Source organism: Salvia hispanica, chromosome 1 (assembly GCF_029641045.1).
Source record: "Salvia hispanica isolate PSC_SH4W2 chromosome 1, Shi_PSC_v1, whole genome shotgun sequence".
NCBI classification, from domain to species: domain Eukaryota; kingdom Viridiplantae; phylum Streptophyta; class Magnoliopsida; order Lamiales; family Lamiaceae; genus Salvia; species Salvia hispanica.
Genome location: NC_142692.1, coordinates 47,686,139 through 47,703,299, shown reverse-complemented (window position 1 = coordinate 47,703,299; position 17,161 = coordinate 47,686,139). Strand labels below are relative to the sequence as shown.

The following is a 17,161-nucleotide window of genomic DNA, read 5'->3' as shown; positions in this document are numbered from 1 at the left end:
TTTTCCTTTTATATATTTGTTCAATCAAGTCTCCCTTATTGCAGCAACTTTATTAACTCGGAAAAATATAGCAATGACAATACTTCAACGAGTCCGTTGGTAAAACGCTTCCACTCTAATATATAACGGGTCACGTATATGTTTAGTATGCATACTCTTGATTTTATTGATCTTGTAGCTATTTAGCAATATAAAGACTTGCTCAACTAACTTACTGTCACATTCATAGTATATTCATCAAAACTAAACCTTGAATTGAAATGGTATTCCCAAGTGCAAAAAGAGAGACACCATATTTGTTAAGAACAGGATTATTTCATGTGTTTTATGGTTGCAACTCATCCTCTTTCCCTTTTTTCTTTATAAAAACGAGAGTCTCACTTCTTTTTCTTTTTAAGTTGGAAGCTTTTTACTTTCACTTTATATTTATGTGTCCCAGTGGGCTGGACCAGAAGCTGAGTCCTTTCTTATCCCATTTCTCTTTTTTGATTCTACCATGTGGACTTCATTACTTTTGTCATATATCACTCCACTTCTATACCTCCTTTACTATATTGTTTGCCATTTTATTTCAGCCACAAATACAAAATATAGTATGGTGGAACAAGAGACGCAAATTAAGAGACATAAATCTTTATCTTTTGATCTACACTCAAATCAACTAATAATGCGAAATTGAAGATCAACAATAGGCATACATTCACAGCAATCTCCAATAAATAAAGCTAATAATGCAAAATTGATGATCAAACAACTATGCATACAATCCACAATTTAATCTGCCCCATGATATTAGAATACTAGCAAATCGGCCTCCCATAAGTTTAGAAACACAAACTAAACAAATAGAGGACAAAGTCATTAAAAAGAAAAACCATAGACAAATTCAATAGTATTTGTTGCTGTTAATTACATGGGCGTGCTTGGGATTTCTGATACTGTTTGTCTTAGTTAGACATCCAGAACAGATCCATGGCGAAACAGATTATCTTATACATTATTCCTTCAAGAGCCAGTACACTGTCGAGATTCCGTAAGATTTACACCAGGTTAAACAGATATGTACAGTATTGAACAAACAAATAGAGCACTTGGTTTGTTTTCTTGGTTATATACAGGTTGAAACTCTTCCACTGGTAAATTATTCTCTTTAGTTGTTGAAGAATTACATGAATAGTCAGTCTTCGCCCCTGCATACATCGTGAAGCTGAGGAGCAGATCACAAAAATAATACAGGGTTGAATACTGTAATATAAGCTGCAGATTTTAAAATGACGTACCCACCCAAATTCAGATAATCACTGAGCTTTCTGGTCATGCGCTTGTCGGTGTGATCCAATCGGAAACAGAGACAACACTTTCATCCTAAGAAGCACAATAAATAGAAATTACTAGATCATCTTGCGTGTGCAAGTGTAGACGGGCACAACAGCTATAGGAAAATCGAGTTTATACTATGCTTTCAAGGCATGACAAGTTTAACTAACAATGTATTTAGTTGTAATTGTATAGTGGTCATCTTGAACTCAGGAAAGAGATTTTGAATTTACTTTTAATACTCCAACCAAAAAGAACCATCACTCGTTGTGAATGCTAATATTTTTAATCCTAAGTCTATGACATTTCTGCATGCTTTTTTTCACAAGTTTTTAGCCATCCTTCTGAACATATGGCAAATACAGAAATAAAGTACACTTGTACTAGAGATACATAGAAGCTTACGATAAATAATCAGAAGAAAAGAATATAGGAATCCTTCCCAATCGAGCACCATTCCACTTTTTTCTCTGAGACGCAATAACTTTGTCTGCTTCTGAGCCTGTTGCGGTCAGAACAAACTAGAAAAAAATATAATTATAATTACTGCAAAATTTAAGTCACCAACATCAAAATATAAGTCACCAACAAGCCTAAGGATCACTGCCCAAAATAATAAGGAAAAAAAAGAAGCCAATATGCTTATTCACATGGTTGGAGACATGTCCAACTGAAAGTGGGAAGAGTCAAAGAAGTATCATTATCATGTACTCCCTCCGTCCCTGAAAGTTTGTCTCATTTTTCTATTTCCATCCGTCCCACAAAATTTGTCCCATTTCACTTTTTACCATTTTTGGTAGTGGACTCCATATTCCACTAACTCATTCCTACTCACATTTTATTATAAAATAAAACAAATATATAAAAGTAGGACCCACATTCCACTAACTTTTTCAACTCACTTTTCATACATTTCTTAAAACATGTGCCGGGTCAAAGTGGGACAATATTTGGGGGACGGAGGGAGTATCTATCTATCCATGGATATTGGAAGTGACATGATTGAAATTCTACTAGCTGAATAATGGGTTATAACATAAACTCAGAAAGATACCTATTGCCTTGAGAATATTGGTTAACTAGAGCTTGTTTTTAAGCATTAGACAGTTTTCCCTTATCCTCAAACATTTGTTTTTTTTCCTCTCACGTTCTAGGCATGACAAATAGAATAATTGTTAACACAAAAATATAGTCTCAAGCCCATCCTACAGAAAATCAGCTCTGAAAGAAGACTATTCACAAAGTTTCATCCAGATCAGGACTCAGTTATAATAAAACAACTAAAAGGCAGCAATGTGGATGTCCGAGTATAAAAAAAACGGTCAGATAAACACAAAAACTTTAGGTAACACAACATGAGAGAGAGAGAAACACTACTTACCAATGGAAATAGTATAGCCATAACCCCATAGCTAACAAGAGGAGAGTAAAAGAAAGCGGCCAAAACACATGGACTTCCTGGAAAAGGTTGTTATTCATTCTATCAATCAATAGACTATATATGTATCCAAATATAATGACCAAGGTAAATAGAAGTCTGAATAGCAATCCAACGTGAAAGATTTAAAATGTAGGATATGGATATGTGGGATAAAATAACTTGGCGATGAATTTCACAAACCATATTCACCAACTAACATCTTGCTTTTTCACCACTTGTAATTCATAAACAATCTGGAAGATGGATTACTAGAATAAATCTATAGTAGCTAGAGCTAAAACAACTTTTGAGGCCCTGCCAGGAGAGAGATAGTTCATAGAATTAATGGTAGATCTCACTGTCACTGATACACGATATGCTGACTCCAGAAGCTGGTAGTACTAAATATTAGTATGTTCTAAGTTGTTTTTCCAACACTCCCAACACATCTAATAAAGAAGTCTATTCCACAACCATCTATCAGATAAAGGATACTAATAAGTTGTGATCCTTTTGCAGAGGGAAGGGACAAAACTAATCAATAATTTGTCCTTCCACAATACACTTTTTGGTTCTGATATTTAGGATTCAGCAGACTAGACAGGTCACAGGTGCAATATCTAATTAAAATTGATCGTCTCGGCATTGTGCTGCTAAGACAGGACTATATATTTGGTATAATACTTACTCTATCTTATTGGTCTAAACATCCTTCCAGCCACAATTTGTCATGTAAATTACCAATTGGCTTAAAAAACATTTATGATTTAATCATAAATTAATGATAATAAATGTTTTCCATATTCATATTCACAATAAGCATTTCTTATAGAGAGCTTCCACAGTTAGTTTAAAATATAAAGTTCATCCAGGGGGGTACAAATAGATTCACTCATCTCCTGTGTATATGCTAAAGCAATGTTCAGCTTTACAAACTAATCTATCTAAAAGCCAACTATCCAGTTACAATGGTAAATTTAACATAGTTCTTTTATGACAAGAGTCTTACCAAAACCAGCAAAAAATGGCCAATTGGATTCGAAGAAATCTAGCCTTTTATCCAAACTCAAACCAGAATAATTCCATTTGTACCTAAAACATAGTACACAATCATCAGAACCATTATTTCTAACACCCCCCTCCCCAAGTTGCATGAATATGACAAAGTAGAGCATGAAATCATTACTCACTCAAAACAATAATAGGCATACATCCACGAAAGAAGCAATAGGTTTAGTGCCTTCCCGATGAATGGTATGAATCCAGTGACATAAACCTACGAATATCAATTAATTAATTAGTAATATTAATAAATACTACTATTAGTAGTTTCATAAGTTGAATCAGAAGTCGATGTTAAGCAATTGTAAAGATGTGAAAGTATTTTACCTCCAAGAAGAAGAAACTCAACAGGAGAACTGAATATACTTGTTCAAATACCTCAATCATTAAACTGCATAGAAAAGAATGAGGTAGGTGTTTTTCATATTACTGAAAACCTTAAGAAGTAGCACATGTTCCCAACTGGGAATGACTTAAAAATAAAACAAAAACTATATGGGAAGACCAAATGACTAAAACCAAATATATGCGGACATACCCCTCAAAGTCAGTAGCCTTATCACTGGCAGACATATCCTTTTCAGTAAATGATTCTGAACTAGAAGTCCCATGCTTCTCAATGGCAAAAAAGCCATACTTTGCAATATCATTGTACCTAGTACAATATAGGAAGACCAAATAAAATGAATAAAGTTCCATACAGTCCACAGGGTTATGATCATTAGTGAATCATAATACTGCTTTCCAAAATAAAGATAATAATTAGCTGGTTGATATTTGTGGAGAATATCTGATTTTTATATCCAAGATCATATCTCAGCTGCAGCCTTTTGATTCATGGATAAAAGCTTCAAAAAAATTCTTATTCCTAAATAAAAGCTTTAAAAAAAATTCTTCTCCTTTTTCCCTTCTACCCTTGTATCATAAATAATTTGCAAGTCTAAATGTTTGAAGTCATCCAGAAAAGAATTGGACGTCTTCTAAGACAAATCATATCCAACCATTGAAGTTGCAGTAAGCATGCCCAATGAAGACAGTTTCTTAAGGTGGATACATGAGGTTTTATATTAGTGGTGGAAGGGAAGACAGATCTTTGAAACAGCATCTGGAAACTACAGTCTACAAAGCAAGGAGAACATGAATTTTGGGCCCACAAAATTTATAGATGTGCTAGGGACAATCAAAATAAAGGCTTATTAGGTGGAGTATCATTTTACAGATTCTTAATTTTGAGTTTTTTACTCAAAATTGCAACTTGTGTTGGTGAAGATACAAAAAAACTAGTTGTGACCACTGACCACACACCTTAGACTATTTGTAGAACTATTCTAATGACAATAACTGGTCTCCATTTTGTTGGAGTAAAAGGTAACTGAGAATTGCTTCAGAATGAAAAAAGAGGCAAAAGATAACAATATAAAACTAATACAATGACCAAGTGGAAGAAAAAGGAAATGAAAATACCAGAGTGTGTTTAGGATAAAGCTGGATATATACATTGGGTAGAACCAGAACACCTGCAATATGCTACATCAACTCCTTGAAGAATAAATGATAATATCTGCTATTTAAATCAAACACATGATAATATTCTGCAGGATATACTCACATTCATGTGTGGGTTCATAAGTATGTACACTATGAGAGAGAAGACCACCAAAGAAAATTATCTCATGGTTTTTAGCAACAAGATGGACAAGTGATAGAAGAACTAAACTCACATAATAAAAAAAAAAAGTAAAACCACATGACACTAAGCAAATGCATCTTACAATGTAAACCCCTGCTTGCTTTCCGAGGTAAAAATCATTCCAAAACAGATACTATAACACAATCAATTAACTTACAACTTTTGTAAGGATACAGAAACCTAGGAATTATAAATACAGATAATGCATCCTTTTATCAAATACTGTTACCTTGTCCCACAATTACTTGCCTATACAGATTGGCCACATAGAATAAGAAAGTTGTGTTCTGTGTGTAAAGTGGTAGAATCCACTAAATATGACAAGTTTGATCACTTATCAATAAGTAATATAGTCAAAATCTATGAGAGATAAGCAGGAAACAATAAGAAAGCGTGCACTCAATCCGCTGATCATTTTCAATTCACCACAACAAAATGACTAGAAACATAAAGAGAGTGGGCAACCTTTTACTATTGCAAAACTTCCATTTCATTAAAGTTTGCTAAACTATACAGAACACTCTAAAAAAATAAGCACTCACATAGACGAGTTGAATCAATCCATGTTGTAAGAAGGAATAGAATCTGGATATACCCCCAAATGGACATAGTTCTGGAGATGTACTCAGCAGGCATACATCAGGTAACACCCATTGTAGTGTGGGAATGACGACAGATCTCAGAACAAGTATACTGCAAAAGACATATTGTTATACTAGCTGATAATAACAGCATCAAACAAAACCTAACCAGGCGAATTTAATATTTAGGTGAAAGTACGGAATGTGATCCTTTGTTCCACAATTTTGGTGTCCCGCCCTCAGATTTAATATTTCAATAGTAGTCATTATTATTAAATAAAAACTAATAATGATATAATCGATCCTAATTAACATATACGAGTACTCCTTATTAACTATGAATTGAAAGTCCTAATTATGATATAATCAACCTTAACAATGAGTTAATAATACACAACTTTAATCACAAAATTGTAAATTCAAACGATTCATATGAAACTGAAGCTGAACAAAAGAAAAAAAGAAGAAGTTTTAATTTGAACAAAGATAAAAAAAATTGTGGTATGCATTTTTATCTGGACTATCCTCCCATCTCATCTGAAGCTCAGCACATATATAAAAGCAAAGAACTTCACTACTTCCTCATCTCATCATGAAGCTCACCGTGAATTTTGTTCTATCGTTTTGGTATTTTTATGTAGTGATTGTTGTACTAGCTCAAATATAAATAAACAGGGAGAACAGACCTTCCCAAGAAAATAAAGCCATTCAAGAGGAAACACTGTCCAGTACGGATGGCGATCTCCCTTGACCTGAATTGTTTATTTGAGAGAGTCAAAACCTAGTCCTAAATTTTCAAATTCAAGCTACGAAGAAGAAGAAGAATATGATTGGATTAAGTTTGGACTACCTGAGACAGTATATGACGACGCGGTGAAGACAGCAAGCCTCTCTGAAACCCTCCGCCCACAAAACTGAAGCTTGCTTCGATTTTGCTTTCAAGCTTTCCATTGAACTCCTTATGCTTCTCCCATCCATCCTCTCTCTCTCTCTCCAATGGGGAAGAATAATTTGGTAATATAAATATAATTTTGCTGAACAATTCAGCTAGAGGTTTATGGGTTGGATTATAGGGCTTTTTTATTTGGGCCAGCAACTAATTTTTGGTATAAATTTTATTTATGGGCTCACTTTTTGGCCCACATATTTTCTTAAAAATCGATATGTATCTACTTTGATGAGAGTTAGATGCACAAATATATAGATTGAAAGGGTAAAATTACTATGGATGACAAAACATAAATCCGATACATTCATTAAAGAGATGTTTCATTCAATAGGGGTTTATATATAAGATTCACCTCAATCTTATTTACATCTTTTATAAAGTTGATTTGTATGGATATCCAAACTTTTGATCTGTCATATTCATATAGTTAAGTTTTTTTGGGTCTATTATATTCTAATGTTATACTTCCTCCGTCCCACAATAAGAGTCATGTTTTGTTATTTCTGTCCGTCCCACAATAAGAGTTATATTTCACTTTTACTATAAATAATAAGTAGGCCCCACATTTAACCAACTAATTCTACCCCCATTATATTATAAAGCTAATATAAGTTGGGTCCCTATTCCATAACTTATTCATTCAATTTTTCTTTATATTTCTTAAAATCCATGTCATAACTAAATAGGACTCTTATTTCGGGACAGATCGAGTATATAAAACCAGAGCCTACACTAAAAAAATTGTTGGATACTATGCTTTATATATATGCCTCGTTTAATATGGAATATGTAATGAAAAATGGAGTACAAAAAATAGTACTAAAAGATTAGATGGAGTAAAAGTTAAATAGATGAAATACAATTCGGAGTGAGTATATTAATTAGTGGATTGCACCCTCGTGCGTTTTAAATAAATTTTCTTATAAAAAATATTTAATTTAGACAGGAGAATTCATTGCCCTAGGAAGATAAAGAAACTAAATGAGCTGTATGTGCTAGATTTTGTCTGGTGATTTTAAGATTAATAAAAACTATTATTAATTATTGGAGACTATGAGGAAACTTCCTCTACTGCAACTGCCTACTAATCGCATGACAATTACGAAGTTTCCACAAACCACTTTACAGTTAGATTAGTATACTTTTTTCCCTCCAAATCTAATCACATCTTCACTTGTTTTACGATTTATTTGTGAATATGTATCTTTATTAATAGGAGTATAGTAAAACACCATAAATAGCGAGACAAAACCTACTATATGCTAAAGGCATATTGGACTTATTTGCAATCCATAGTCACTAAAGACTGTTGTAAAATTAATGAGGTCAGTGTTTAATTGAGAATCGATTGAACATAATGTGAATTAAGTCATAGTAATTAATTTGATATTTTATGAAAATTGAATATTTTAAACTAGAGTAGTATAATATTTATTTAAAATGTAAAATTTTGTAATAATATCAATATGGTTCCCTATAAACCAGTAATAATTTTTTTACCATTAAAATGATCACAAAATTAATAATGGAACACGAACATTAATAGGTGATAGTGAGTAAGGTGCAAAAGTCAAATTACATTTCCGACGAAATCAGCAGGAGATTTTAACAGGCTGGAAGTGGGTTCCGTATTACATGAAGCGTTGAAAAACATCAAATAGTAATTGGTTTAATATACCTGCCGCAATTGTTGAAAAACATCAAATATTATTCCTTTTGTTTTGGTACAAATCATGCATCATTCACTATCTCAATATCCATATTCCATGCCCTCTTGCTTCACCTCATCTTTAAAAATATCATAACATTAAATAATGATGCAGATGTTTAATCAGGATGTACCATTGATGGAAAAGTATATAGCAAGGGTTCCACAAGTTTGAATTAATCTTACCAAAAACATACATGGTTCCACAAGTTTGAATTCATTTTACCAATATGTGACACGTGATCGTGGGGGCAAATATGATTGAATTAGTTTTTGTATACATTAACCTTATTATTATTAGTAGTAATATTATTATCTATAATTTAGTGATTTTTGATTGTGTGAATCTGTACTTATAAAGACATATACCGAACTTAAAATTTCACTATGTGTTTCTAACTAGTTTCATTAGCCCAATTTAATGCTAACATGACCCCGTGTAAATTAAAGTTGTGGTGATATTGGCTAACGTTACTTGGCAATAAATTATCATTTTTTTAAGCTGTCGTAACCTTAAGGTCAAGGGTTCAAACTCCGCCACTCGTTGGGAGACTTTCAGCCTTAATCCGCAAACTCGACCCAACATGAGTAGTTTCAATTGAAATTATATGTGAAATTAATTTGAATACAATGACAAATTTTAACTAAGTATACGACCTTATTAAAAAAATGGGATTAAATTAAAAATTTAGGAATCGCCAAGCATATATTGAATTTGGCGTTTGAGTTTATTAACAAAAATTTGGTTATAATTCAGTAATTTTTATCCGTACAAGGCTTTGAATCTAGTACGTGAATTTGATTCAAAGTTTGATTAAATTGAAACTGCTCACTCCCATGTGATTAATAATAATAAAAGGCGTGCATTTCTGTACAAAAAAGATGGAGTAATTGTCGAAGAATCACTAAACTTGAATCCGTAGCATATGTAAGGTCAGTTGAACCTTATTGTTTAGCTAATTAATTTCATATATATATATATTGCTAATAAATTAGGATATTTGAATGTCGAAGGAACATTGTTAATTGTTGTACGGATAGAGGACAGCATCTGAAAGAATCACTAAACTTTGAATCTAGACTAACAGCCAAAATTATACTTAAGCTTAATTAACTGCCCCATTCAATGAATCTAAAGTACTTAATCCCACAAAATCGGTGTTTCTCACTTTATGATTGTTTCCTAAAACGTCATTTAATTTATGAACAGACAAAACACAATCTGTTATAAATCCGCATCACATGTTAATCACAGATTACGTTTCAATCCATAATTTAATTACTAAATGGACAAACATAATTATTTATACGAAAATGTTTGGTAAAAATATCTAAGAATAGGCATTGACGTAATCCTCCAAGGATTAGGCTACTATTTGAAGTTTGAACCAATTTCATTTCAATTTTCATAGGGTATATTTATAAAGGGTGGGATGCAAGACAAGGCTAGAGACGAGAGGATTTAGTTAATGGTAGAAGACAGACCTTTTAACTCGTATTCTCTTGTTCGTTGTGATATACTCCCTCCGTCCGCGAATAATAGTCTCATTTTTCGAATTTTAGTTCGTCTGCGAATAAGAGTCCCAGTTCTCTTTTAACTTAAATGATAGTAATAGGGTCTCACCTTCCACTAACTCATTCCACTCACATTTCATTTAAAACTAATATATACAAGTGAGACCCCTATTCCACTAACTTTTTTCCACCCACTTTTCTTAACATTTCTTAAAACTCGTGCCACCCATGAATGAGACTCCTAATGGCGGACGGATGGAGTAGTTATGAACACGCTGCAAACGACCTAGCTAAGGGCTAGCTAACGGTTATACTAGTATTTCCAAAGGCCTAGATCACATTGTGTTGGAGCTAAACGGATCCATTTCTGCACTTATACAATCATTTTGATCATATATAGTCCAATCATTGGACCAATTAAAGGCTAGACGAAAATTGTGTACTTAGAAATACATTGTCACATCCCAACCCTTCAATATATACGTTTATAATTAAAAATATGAATTTAGGTAACGTACCATATATTCTACAAAATTACTTTTGTACTGTTTCAAAAGCTAACATTTATCCACTATATTTACTACTCCCTCCGTTCCATAGTAATAGAGTCATTTTTCCATTTTGGTACGTTCCATAGTAATAGAGTCATTTCTCTTTTTAGTAAAAGTCAACACATTTTTCCACACCTAATTTACTCTCTCTTACTTTTTTCTTTCTTCATCTCTCCACCTTTTTCATTTTTCAATTTATTCTCCTTTTATTTAACTCACCTAACACAATTTTTTTTAATCTCCGTGCCGAAAAGAAACGCCTCCATTACTATGGAACGGAGGGAGTACTATACTATAATTTAAATTACCGATGGACTTTCTCATCACTCAATATGCTACATATTTATCTACACGCACAATGTTGAGGGAGGAAAAGTTCCAAAATCTGTGAACCGCCGAACCGTATATGACCGCCATCCCCATTTTGCATTATGCCTGCAATTCAACCGATTCTCTCACCCTAATGTATTTTCAATTTTGATAGCTTCTTTGTTTTTTACTCTTTTTTTGTCCCATTATAGTTAAGTATATTATTTATTTTTGGATCTGTAATGGGATGGATAAAAATCAGATAGACATCATGAAAATAACCAATTTAATAAAAAGAAAAATTAAAAAGCGTCTATATTTAATTTGAATTAGATTGGTAAGTAATTATCCTAATTGAGTAGTTGGAAGTTAAAAACAGGTTTTTCATATTTGCACACAAAATCGGAGTTAGTTTGTTAACAAATGGGTGCACATTTGGCATTGAACTTGTATGTACATTACACCCCACTAACTTTACACAAAGCAGTTTCCAAGAACCAACCATTCTCCTAAAATGCATGCACCTCTTCATTCCCTTTCTCTATTAGTCTCTTATATATATATATTGATTGATAGACACACAACACAACACAACACAACACAACCGTCCTCACTCACTCACAATCCACAAACACCCCACTTAATTGGTGTCTACACTCCAAATCAAAACTCCCAATCAAAACGCGTAAATGGACTTGTTGAATCGATGCTCTTCAGTGAGCTCCTCCTCCTCCGACTGCTCCTCTGACTCCTCGAGCCACGGGGAGAGGATCAAGGGGCCGTGGAGCGCGGAGGAGGACAAGATCCTGACCCGCCTGGTGGACCGCTACGGCCCCCGCAACTGGTCCCTCATAAGCAAGTACATCCGGGGCCGCTCCGGCAAGTCCTGCCGCCTGCGCTGGTGCAACCAGCTCAGCCCCGACGTCGAGCACCGCCCCTTCTCCCCCGCCGAGGACGACGCCATCCTCGCCGCCCACGCCCGCTACGGCAACCGCTGGGCCACCATCGCCCGCCTCCTCCCCGGCCGCACCGACAATGCCGTCAAGAACCACTGGAACTCCACCTTGAAGCGCCGCCACCAGCCACAGCCGGACGAGCACGATCCCATGACGGCATTGTCGCTGGCGCCGCCCGGGATCGGCGCCGCGCCGGCGGGGTTTTGGGACCAGATGAGGAATGTGATCGCGAGGGAGGTGAGGGACTACGTTACGACGTCGTTTCAGGAGACTTCCACCGCGTTTCGTTTGTCATAATATATATTGCTACAAATATAAATGGCGTTTAATTTGTCGTCTACTGCTAGTTTTAATTAATTAAATATTTTAATGTTGATGTTTCTGTTATTCTCGATAATTATTTGAGTTTGGGAATATTTGCAATTTCTTTTAGCAAGGTTTTCACGTGTGAATTGGGAGTACATAACTTGGCACCACCCTAAATTGAAATCTATTTGGTTTATTTCAACTTCCAAGGCATCCTAAATGTATAGCACGACTTGTTTTATTGATCTTGCCAAGTTTACATTTTTATAGAATTTTGATTGAATGATTGAATTCAGGTATATGTCACAATCACAAATTATTAAGATATAAATGTTGCATAATTAATACTTCGTATATCATTGGACTATATGAAGATCTAATTCATTAGAAGAGTAATTTAGCTAGTCCTAACATTCATTGCCTAGATCCAATGAATTAAACGACATTTGGATTTATATTGAGAATGGAATCACAATGATCAAATTATGAACTACTAATATATAGTAGTATCATTCGGTCATTACAGCGTGATAATTTTTCTAAATTGGAATGCCTATTTTGTTTTGAAAATGGCAGGTTTTGTGTTTTATGCTAACTTGACTGGTGAGCTTAGATCTAGATGACCTTATTTATATTAGAAAATGACTTTTATATGGACAAAATGATGCGTTAAAGTAGTAATTTGTTTATATTTGTTTCGTGTGTAATGTGAATGCTGAACTTGTTCAAATGCCATAATTTTTTATAGCTTATGGTTGAATGATGAATTTTGTAGTTTTGAAATGATGGCTGGGAAAAGGAATCAATAAATAATGAGCTATATTAAAGTTGTGTTGCATTAGTTTTTTTTAAACCTTTGATGTCTTATTACATTCCAAAATGACATTGTAGGGATCAGATCAGTATAGATTCACTAATTACCGAAACCTCTTTGTTCTTGTACAAGAGATCTTAGCCAAACTCTCACCCACACGGCTGATTTTACACAAGCAAAACAAACATAGATTACTAGAATCTAGTTCTAACTATTACAAGGTCTTGGAAGCTATCAACCCAGCCTTCCTTGTAATCACTTCAGCCTGCACACTCAATACACAAATCAGTAACAACAAGAAAGATCCTCTCGGATCTAAACACAAGAAACTAACTAAGAACAAAGAGAAAGACAACAGATCAAAGAAACTTGGCTCAGAACCCGCCACAACAACACTGATCTATTCTTCCAGAACTAGACCCAAGGGAGCACAGATGGATTGGATAGAGTTAACCCTCAGACCACCAATACCTCCACCAGAGAAACCCCTCACACCAGATCAAGTTCCACCGAACTAATCTCCACACACAACCTTCGAGTTCTCACAAACCCTAGTTCCTCTCCAGCACCAAGCAATCGAAGAGATTGCTTCACACCAGCACTCACAACAGATCTACCAATCAGAGAACCATGGAAGATCACCAAGAGATGGCCGGAAGATCATCGGAGAAGAAGAGAGTAGAGAGAGACGCTCTGAACCGAAAAGAGGAGAGAGAGAGATTAGAGAGTGAGTAATGAGAACGGCGCATAGCCTTCTCACATAACAAACACAGCCCTAGATCAAACGGCCGAGAGGCATGATCCAAGAGAGAGGGCACGTGGCAGCATCTGGTGAGAGGAGACAAGTAATTGGGCTCAGCCCAATTAATCACATCCGGGCTAACAAATAACACAGCCCAAATAAGATTCCACTCTAATATATCCAACATACTCCACCTTGGACTTTTATTCTGGGAAACCAATCAAGTGTTGTAGGCTAAGGCACATTCATCACAGCTTACAAGGCAGATCCCTCAGCACCAAAGGACTAAGTCCACAAGCATTTTGGGATCCACCAAGTTGCCATTTAGACACCAGAGGGGCTGACAGCCATTAGTCTAAAAGGACTTCATGCCTCCAGCCACCTACCACCCTTACCACAGCAGATAAGATGGCTAAGGTCTTTTTGCAACCTATCCTAGATCAAAGTGCAAAAACTTAATGCAGAAAAGAAGTTTTTCTAATGGTAAGGGCTTAGTTCCCATGTCAGCTGGGTTTTTATCTGTATGCACCTTTTGAAGAAACACTTCACCTTTTTCTACAATATCTCTGATGTAATGAAACCTTACATCTATATGATTTGTTCTATCATGCAAAACAAGATTTTTACATAACTGAATAGCAGATTGAGAACCAGAGAACACAACAGGAGAGGTTTTCACAAACTTGAGTTTAGAAAGCACTCCATTTAACCATACAGCCTCTTTCATTGCCTCAGTGATGGCAATATACTCTGACTCAGTGGTAGACAAGGCCACAATGTGCTGCAACTGGGATTTCCAACTTATGCAAGACCTACACACTGTAAACACATAGGAGGTAGTTGACTTCCTCTTATCTCTGTCATTAGCATAGTTAGAATCCACAAAACCAGTTAGTAAAACACCATCATCACATTTAGAATAACATAAACCATACTTAGCAGTTTGCTTCAAGTATCTAAGAAGCCATTTCAGAGCTTCCCAATGAACAGGACCTGGATTAGACATGTATCTACTAAGACATGAAACAACATAGGCAATATCAGGCCTAGTGCTAACCATCAAATACATCACAGATCCAATAGCATTAGCATAGAGAACTCTCTTCATAGCATCAACCTCAGACTAAGACTTAGGGCATAGGTCTTTACTCAACATAAAATGAGCAGCTAAAGGCACAGAAGCAGGCTTAGCATCAAACATGTTAAACTTTTTCAGAATTTTGTACACATAAGGTTCTTGATGCAACACAAGGGTGGATGTCTTTCTATCTCTATAGATATTAATCCCTAAGATTTTCTGAGCCTCACCTAGATCCTACATGTCAAAATTCTCACTCAAGGCAGCTTGCACACCCTTAATGGTTTTCAAACAAGGACCCATTATAAGCATATCATCAACATATAAAAGCAAGAATACAAGCACAGTATCAAGATTCTTAACATATAGGCATGCATCAAAGGTACTTTTGACCAAACCTAACTTCTGCATACATGTGTTAAACTTGATATTCCACTGCCTAGGGGCCTGTTTTAAACCATATAAGGCCTTTTTTAACAAGCATACATGATTGGGAAACTTGGGATCAACAAAGCCCTCAGGCTGTTTCATAAAAATGGGCTTATCAAGATCACCATGTAAGAAAGCAGTTTTAACATCCATTTGCTTTAATTCTCAATTAAAATGAGCAGTAGTGAACTTAACAACAAGGGCAAAAATTTCTGTGTAATCTACCCCCTCTTGTTGGGTAAAGCCCTTTGCCACTAATCTAGCCTTGTACCTAAGGCCTTCCACCTCATTTTACAATTTGTAAAGCCACCTGCAATCAACCACAGATGCACCAGGAGGCAAAGGTACAAGAATCCAAGTAAGATTAATTTTTAGAGAATGCATCTCCTCCAACATGGCTTTATGCCACTGACTCCAGAACTTTGACTTAGTAGCCTGCTTATAAGTTTGGAGATCATCCCCATCAGTTTCATACACATTGAAAGCCAAATTTATAAGAACAACTAAACCAACAAAGCCATCAGACCTAGAAGGTCTATTAACATTCACCCTTCTAGTTCTATCTCTGGATAACACATAATCCTGCAAATTAGTATTATCAATAGAATTTTGGATGCCACTTGGGCTATGTATCACATTCTGAGCAGCAACAGGAGGAGAATTTCTCACAGGACTATTATGCAAATTGGGCACATTGTCAGCAACATTTTGGGTAGGATTATCAAGCATCACATTTGGATTTCCTTCATTAGGTGTCTCATTAGGAGTATAGACTGGATAAGTGTTCCTAAATGGCTGCTCCACCTCACTTGGAGCATCACTAGGATGCTCCACTCCAGTGAGTGTATCTGTGGACTCCACCTCATTAAGGGGTTCATTGTCCACATCTATAGGATCTGGGCTCATTGTCAATCTTAAGCAGGGGAATTCATCTTCATTGAAGACTACATCCCTACTTATTATGACATTGAACCCAGGTTCATCCCTTAGCCAGACTCTATACCCTTTGACACCCTCAGGGTAACCTAGAAAAACACATTTCCTAGATCTAGGCTCAAATTTGTCAGACTTATTATGCACAAAAGCAGTACAGACGAAAACCCTTAGATGGAAATAATCAAGAGGCTTGCCATAGAACACATATTCAGGACACTGATCAACCAGAGGCACAGAAGGAGACCTATTTACCAAGTAAGTAACAGTTAATAAAGCCTCACCCCAAAACTTTTTTGACAATCCAGACTTAGAAAGCATGCATCTTACTTTTTCAAGTAAAGTTATGTTCATTCTCTCAGCAACCCCATTTTGCTGTGGGGTATAAGGCACAGTTCTATGTCTTTTGATTCCAAAACTATCACATAAATCATCCGTCTGATTATTGCAAAACTCCAGGCCATTATCAGTTCTAATAGCCTTAATTTTCTTACAAGTTTGAGTCTCAATCAAGGTTTTCCAAGTTTTAAGTTTTTTAAAAACATCAGACTTATGTCTCATAAAAAAACACCAAACTTTTTCTTGAAAAATCATCAATCACAGACAAGAAGTATACACATCCAGAGTGAGAAGACACAGAAGCAGGACCCCAGACATCCATATGCAAGTATTCCAAAATACATTTACTCACATTAGCAGGAGCGGGAGTACTAGGAAAAGAAACTCTATGGTGTTTACCCAACACACAAGAATCACAGAAAGGCAACTCACTTTGAACATCATTATCAGACAGGATGACAT

At 35.4% G+C, this 17,161-nt stretch overlaps 2 protein-coding genes across 5 annotated transcripts; one reads left to right on the top strand and one right to left on the bottom strand.

The window, feature by feature from the left end:
- Positions 1 to 861: 861 nt before the first annotated feature.
- On the bottom strand, positions 862 to 7,079 carry LOC125221891 (etoposide-induced protein). Of its 4 annotated transcripts, none has more exons than XM_048124207.2 (12): positions 6,921 to 7,079; positions 6,757 to 6,822; positions 6,032 to 6,182; positions 5,264 to 5,316; positions 4,338 to 4,454; positions 4,127 to 4,190; positions 3,928 to 4,013; positions 3,747 to 3,829; positions 2,699 to 2,775; positions 1,723 to 1,838; positions 1,281 to 1,365; positions 862 to 1,207 (listed from the first exon to the last, which is right to left on the bottom strand). In XM_048124207.2, the coding sequence occupies exons 1-11, from the start codon at positions 7,046 to 7,048 to the stop codon at positions 1,299 to 1,301; spliced, it is 1,008 nt and encodes a 335-aa protein (XP_047980164.1). In that variant the 5' UTR covers positions 7,049 to 7,079; the 3' UTR covers positions 862 to 1,207; positions 1,281 to 1,298. The 4 variants fall into 4 exon arrangements, with proteins under 4 accessions (XP_047980164.1, XP_047980162.1, XP_047980165.1 ...); XM_048124205.2 differs by having other exon boundaries at positions 862 to 1,190; XM_048124208.2 differs by having other exon boundaries at positions 1,285 to 1,365.
- Positions 7,080 to 11,653: 4,574 nt separating this feature from the next.
- LOC125219923 (transcription factor MYB77-like) lies at positions 11,654 to 12,490 on the top strand. Its single transcript, XM_048122013.2, has one exon. It carries the CDS (start codon positions 11,792 to 11,794, stop codon positions 12,353 to 12,355), a length of 564 nt encoding a protein of 187 aa, XP_047977970.1. The 5' UTR covers positions 11,654 to 11,791; the 3' UTR covers positions 12,356 to 12,490.
- The last annotated feature ends 4,671 nt before the right edge of the window (positions 12,491 to 17,161 follow it).

Bases quoted from the DNA above. Each gene is read 5' to 3' on its own strand.
- LOC125219923 (XM_048122013.2), top strand. From the start codon at position 11,792: ATGGACTTGTTGAATCGATGCTCTTCAGTGAGCTCCTCCTCCTCCGAC.
- LOC125221891 (XM_048124207.2), bottom strand. From the start codon at position 7,048: ATGGATGGGAGAAGCATAAGGAGTTCAATGGAAAGCTTGAAAGCAAAA. The intron at 4,014-4,126 runs GTAAAATACTTT...TGATATTCGTAG, and splicing joins TGAGTTTCTTCTTCTTGGAG to GTTTATGTCACTGGATTCAT. The intron at 2,776-3,746 runs GTAAGACTCTTG...AACCTTTTCCAG, and splicing joins GCCATTTTTTGCTGGTTTTG to GAAGTCCATGTGTTTTGGCC.